The following is a 6,606-nucleotide window of genomic DNA, read 5'->3' as shown; positions in this document are numbered from 1 at the left end:
GCCTGCCCTCTGCCACCCGGGAGCAGGCCTAAGCCAGCAGGTCGTTATCTCCCGAGGGGTCCCAGACTGCGAGAGGGCACAGGCCGGGCTGGGGGACCCCCCTCCCCCCGCCCCCCGAGTGCACTAATTTTTGTGCACCGGGCCTCTAGTCATAAATAAAAATTTATCAAGCTGGGCCCTCCATATTTGTACACTTTATGGTATATAAAATCAAAGTCCATAATAAATATTTTCATACATAACTAGCTGTTTATATAATAAAGAAACCACATATACATTTTCAATAAGAATACAATGAACTACCTAGAAAGGAGTACAAGAAATGTGTATATTCTATATGAGAAAATAACTTTAAAAAAAGTACTGAAGCACACACAAGAAGACTTGAAAAAATTAAAATTAAAAATAAAATATAAAACACACCCTGTTCTTGGATAGGGAGGTAAATCTTAAAAAGCTGACAATTCTCCCTATATTAATGTACACATTTGATGAGATTCCAGTAAGATACCCAACTTTTGTGTTAAATAGAGAAGCTGATTCAGGTGGAAAATTAAATAAGGACATAATTGAAAAACTCAGAAAAATATATGCAGTAAGTGGAAACTAGTTCTTTAAGATAGTAAAACACACTATAAAGTCTAGATTATTGAAAATGTAGTCCTGGTACATAAATACACAGAGAGACCAAAGAAACAGACTAAAAATTCCAGAAATGCCCACCAAAACATGTGTGAATATAGTGTATGCTGCAGGGGGCGATATAGGTGTCCTTTCAAATTAGTGTGCCAAAGATAAACTGCTCAGTAAAAGCTTCTGGGACAACTGGATAGATTTATATCTATACTTCACCTCTGTGTGGGATTGCATTATTTTTTCTTCATTATTTACTGTCTTTCCTGTAAGAGAGCTATATATTTCTTTACACTGCTATGTTTGCTTCCTTGTGGAAAGAGTCACCCTGCCCCCATCCCACAATTGAAGTCAGGTTTGGTCCCATGACTTGCTTTAGCCAATCCTATATAATAAAAGGGTAATATGCAAATTGACCCTAACAGCAGAGCGACTGGGAATCACTGGTCACTATGACACACACTGACCACCAGGGGGCAGATGCTCAATGCAGGAGCTGCCCCCTGGTGGTCAGTGTGTTCCCACAGGGGGAGCTCTGCTCAGCCACAAGCCTGGCTGCCAGCTGCCAGTACAGCGATGGTGGTGGGAATCTCTCCCGCCTCCTCAGCAGTGCTAAGGATGTCCAACTGCAGCTAGGCCTGCTCCCCGCTGGCAAGTGGACATCCCCTGAGGGCTCCCGGGCTGCCAGAGGGATGTCTGACTTCCAGCTTAGGCCCAATCCCCCAGGGAGTGGGCCTAAGCCAGCAGGTGGTCATCCCCCGAGGGGTCCCAGACTGCAAGAGGGCACAGGCCAGGCTGAGGGACCCTCCGAGTGCACAAATTTTTGTGCACCAGGCCTCTAGTAGAATTATAAATGGACATGACATACACCTTATCTGAGCTGAAGGTTTAGGAGCCATTGCTTGATTCAGCTATTCTCTTTCTCTCCTTTCATTAGAATAGTTTATTATCAATGATACTTCAAGGTACAGTCTGTTATTATCCCCATTTCTTTGTGAAAAAGCTGAAGGAGAAAGTCTAAGTAATTGCCCTAGTCATTCAGCTGGTGAGGCAAGGATGGAGTCAGGATTTGAATCTAGACAGTCTGGCTCCAGTGTCTAGACTTCAACCTCTGCACAGTGCTGCCTATCTCCAACACATTCTAACTTTAATTATTTTAGTCTCTTGTGAAGTCCAGTTTTGTTGTCTTAGCTTAGTGACAAAGACAAATATTCCTTGTTTCCTCTCAAGAAATATTTATCCCTTCCTAGTTACTCATCAATACTTTTCTCCCCAGCTTCCTAGCTCAGTGAGTGATTTTTTCCCCCCTAAGGTTTCTCAGAACATAAATTATTTTCAGTTATTGTCTAATTGATTTTATTTATTAAATTCACAGTTGTAATATAAGCAGTTATATTTCACATCTGTACTGTTCACATTATTTAAGACAATATAACTCATTATGTAAACATGTTTGATTTATAAATGATGGAACGAATAGCTTGATTAGAAATATATATTTATTCAACAAGCCTTTTTGATGTCTGTTTTACAGAGATAAACAACCCAATTCCTTCTAAATTCAAGTACAGGACAGGGAATCCAGCAAAAGATGTAGTCTAAATGTGGTCCTCAAACATTGTCTTGCTCTGCATCTATGGTGAGAAAAAAAACATAAAAGAGTTGTAGGGTTTCTTCAGGAATATTCCCTCAGTTGAATCTGAGCAGTGAGTGTGAGCTAAAGCTGGGGTTAGCAAACTTTCTCTGTGAAATGCTAGATGCTAAATATTTTGGGCTTTGCAGGCCATATGGTTTACGTCATAACTACTTAACTCATAATAGCAGCCATAGAAAATAGATGTGAGTGTGGATCTGTTCCAATAAAACTTCATTTATAAAAATGTGTTGGGTTAGATTAGGCAGGAGAATCATAATAGTTGGCCCTTGAAATGAAGGAAACCAATTAGCTGTGATGTGAAATGTTGTCTATTATTGCTGGCTATCCCACAAACAAACATAAATCAAACTTATTGACTTTTCTTATAATGGAATGAATATCTTAAATTGGAGAGCCCACCTACAGGGGAAGTACCCTTCTCCAGTTTTCTCTTTGTGTGAGAATGTGCCATATATATTGTCTCAGATCTAGGAAAAGACTTGTAAAGAATTTTAAATTTAGAAGAATATTTAGGGAGCAAAGTCAATGGAGTATGATGTTGATCATGGCATGTGATTTCTTACCTATGCTGCAGGGGGCAGTGTACTCAGCGATAGCGGACTCATCTAAGAAATATTAGGTGAAAGGAGAAACAAAAAACATCTATGAACAAGAGGCCATATTGAATCTATTTACTTTACTTTTGGTGAAAAGTATATCATATCAGGATTGTTAAAGCTCCATTCAAATAGGCCAGAGTTGAACAGGATAGCTAACATATTTATTACCCCCTTCCCTCCCCCCTCCCCCTACTATCAGGAGTGGAGGAGGGGGATTGAAGACTGTTTAGATAGTATTCAAATTTTAAATTCTTAGGAAGATGACCATTGTTGCTCTCTTTTTTTCTTGTAGCTCTTTCTTCCATGAACTCTCTGCTTATACTCACTTTATCCAGCTTGCTTCCTGAATCCCTTTTCTAAGATTATTGCTCTAGCCTAAAATGCTTTTGTTATTATTTTTTAGAGAAAGTGGAAGAGAGAGGGAAAGGCAGAGAGAAATATAGATGTGAGAGAAACACATCAACAATTGGTTGCCTCCTGAATGCGCCCTGAAGGGGAGGAGCCTGCAACCAAGGTATGTGCCCTTGGAGGGAACCAAACCTGGGACCCTTCAGTCCACAGGCCAATGCTCTACCCACTGAACCAACCGCCTAGGGCTCTACTATTTACTTTAGAAGATGTACTTATCCATTAGGATCCAACTCAGATCTTTCTTCCTCTGTCTTTTTTTCCTGTTTGTCCATATTAAGCACTAGTCTTCTGTGCTATTTTCACTTCCCCAATTTCTTATCCCTTAGCTTGGTACCCCTCATTTATCATTTATCATTTATCATTTATCATTTAACTGTCTTTTCTGGTTACATTATCTTTCCATGTGTACTATGTTCTTTATATCTCTAAACTATTTGAGAGCAGTCACCAAATATCTTTCTTTGTAAATTCTTAAGTTTCTGACTTAATAAATATTAATTGATAAATTTATTTGTAGGTGTTTTCTACAGTATATAGCTTGGAGGAAAGGGACAAATAGATATAATATTGATTGAATGGTCTAAAACCAGGGTCTATTGTCATCTATTTCTTGGTTTTGCATTGAGATTATTTAATTGTCTCAGTTTTCTCTCACTTACGTGTCTCATAGTAATCATAGACTTTAACAACCGCTGGCTTTAGGTCTCTTACTGGGATGTCTTGCAGAACCGTGAAAGAAAAGCTTAGTGTCTGAGCTGTCACCTAAAAGGAAAAGTGGGAGTAATAAAGAGGTTAGAAATCCTCTTCTCTCTTCTTTGAGTAAAACATATTCTTTATTGTTCTCTGACTCTTCTTCACCTGGATCTTCTAGGTAAGCAAACATTTGTGGATGCCAAGATGGGTTTAGAAGGCAACTTTGGGAACTCTTTACAATGAACAAAATCCCCAAGATATTCTCCTAAACAACAGAGACAACCCATATGCTCTTGTAGTCCTCTGTAAGAAATTAACCGAGTCTATGTGAATGTGTTTTAAGATGCAGAGACTTGTACCACCTGTAGTTATAATACAAACTATTTTTTGTGTGGTTAGATAAAACATTCCCTTTGATTTGCTATTGACTTTGAAGATACTCATGAGATCTACATTTTATTATATATAGTGATATATTTATTAGAATATTAACAGTATTATTAATCAACCACAATGGTGTATTTATTCTTTTTGGTGGGTCTTTAAAATAACACACATGTTAGACATTTATTCTGTTGATTTTCTACTGGAAATCATAGAAATATTCATATTCCAATTGTAACATAATTAAAAAGAGAGCAGACATTCTATGGATTTAAAAGGAGATTTTCCTTTTATTTTCTTTAGCATAGATTAACTTTCTGGAAGGATGTTACTAATTATTGCTTTCCTTATATTACTTATCTTCTATTGACAAGACCCACTTAGAAAGTCAACCGATGTATATAGTCTCAGCTCAAATGCCAGAGCTCTCACCTGTTCCACATAAATGATGACATGGTTATTGCTCACTTCTGTCCTGCTCACATGGTTAGATCTTTCAAGCTGAAGAAAATTAGAGAACTCAAAAAGTTAGACAATAGATATGAGAACACTGAGACCTAGAGCAGATTGTAGAAAGGGAAAATGTTTATTCTTTAAATAATGTGAGGGCTAGAATGCCTATGACTCATCTTCATGATTAAACAGTCAAGGTACATTAGCTATACAAAAGTTGGGTGAGTGGAAGGAATCACATTTGCAAACAGGCTTCGACGTTGTCATGTCTTGATTGAAAAAAATCACTTGGAATTCTATCAAGAGAAGGAAGCCAGCTATTTTCAGGTCAGGATTTTCATTATCCTTCAATATTCAAGTAACATGTTAGACTCTCTGGCATCTTTGCCGATTCAAGCTCACATTAGTTTTATCATTGCCAAATTTTGTGTGTGCATATTAGTCAATTTGGCATTTAATCATAGTCTGTTTTTCTTGCTTGTCATTTTATTGTTTCATGCCCATGTGCTCTCAGTTCCCAACTGGACCGTGAGTGGCCTAAGGATAAGATATCCCCTTGTAGTTCTCTGGTATCACACAGGTCTCTTAGCTTAGAGCCAAATAAATAGTTACTGAATTTAATTTCATGGATTTGGGGAAAAACAATTTTTGAGGCAGGATGATATGGATAGAGCTTTGATATTGGTATGGTCTCATTTGAAGATACATAACATCCTTTTGTATGGGATCTACCTAGGCTTAAAACACACCTACCATTTTTACTGTTGGTTTCAAGGGAATAAAACCAGATACCATTTTCACATCAACAATCACCATATTGGAGACTGGGCGGCTCCCTCTGTAACTGTAGTGTCAGAGAAAAAAAGGAGTTAGAATTTATTATGTGAAAGAAAGCCAGAGTTCCTCCTTCAAGACCCACCAAAAACCTGTCCATCTTCACGAAGTTTCCCCTAAGATTATGACCTACAGAACTCTGTGTTTCCTGGACATGTATGATATCAATATACATCAGATTTATAGCTTACTAAAATCATAGATATTCAAGGCTTAGTCCCACATGATCAAAACAGAATCTTTGGGAGTGGAGTTTGGTAATCTGCTTTTTTAACACATCTACAGGTTTTGGACATTCCACCTATATTACTCATTTGTTATTTAATATATCTTACTTTTATATTTTTAGTTAATTTAAATGTAGCATGTCTCCAAAGAGCGGCTCCAAAATGTAAGGACAGATAAATTCAAATGCTTTATACTTCAATTAAATTTATGTTTAATAATTGGGTTGGTTGTCTGAAATATCATTTATTTTATAATATTAATGTCATTAGTATTAGATACAAATCAATATAATTTGGGCTATGTTTTCTTAGGACTCCTGCAAAGTTTTTGATGGCTCATGATAGGGCAACCTCTATATTTTATATGTAATAAATACTTTGTATTTAATATTAGCATTTATTACTTATTCATTTGATTAGAAAAAATAAGGTAGAATATAATTATTCAGAAGAGGTAAGAAAGATTTACTTCAACTTAAGGTAAAAATATTTGAAAAAATAATTTATTATTTTGCAATGAGTTAAATAAAAATTAGTGTAAAAGATTACTAGGAATTAATTAGAACATTTAAAAAATTTACATTTTTTGTTAAACATATTTAAGACTAAACTTTGCTTTCAAATGCTTTTAAAGCATTATTAAAACTTTAAGACAAAACATTTACTAGAGAAAAAGATAATTTCATAATGATAGAAAATTAACTTCATTAGTATA

The 6,606-nt window shown here is 36.4% G+C and overlaps 1 protein-coding gene across 1 annotated transcript in view; it reads right to left on the bottom strand.

The window, feature by feature from the left end:
* Positions 1 to 2,127: 2,127 nt before the first annotated feature.
* The window catches only part of PZP (pregnancy-zone protein), a 48,520-nt gene continuing 44,041 nt past the window's right edge, over positions 2,128 to 6,606 (bottom strand). The window contains exons 31-35 of the mRNA XM_005871356.2: positions 5,584 to 5,674; positions 4,810 to 4,878; positions 3,960 to 4,062; positions 2,854 to 2,895; positions 2,128 to 2,267 (exon numbers count right to left, since the gene is read on the bottom strand). Coding sequence (XP_005871418.1) covers positions 2,245 to 2,267; positions 2,854 to 2,895; positions 3,960 to 4,062; positions 4,810 to 4,878; positions 5,584 to 5,674 — 328 coding nt within the window. The 3' untranslated portion in view covers positions 2,128 to 2,244. The remainder of the gene's footprint in view (positions 2,268 to 2,853; positions 2,896 to 3,959; positions 4,063 to 4,809; positions 4,879 to 5,583; positions 5,675 to 6,606) is intronic.

Source organism: Myotis brandtii, unplaced genomic scaffold (genome assembly GCF_000412655.1).
Source record: "Myotis brandtii unplaced genomic scaffold, ASM41265v1 scaffold337, whole genome shotgun sequence".
Taxonomy (NCBI): domain Eukaryota; kingdom Metazoa; phylum Chordata; class Mammalia; order Chiroptera; family Vespertilionidae; genus Myotis; species Myotis brandtii.
Note: the sequence above shows the minus strand (reverse complement) of the source record. Positions and strands in the feature narration are given on the sequence as shown.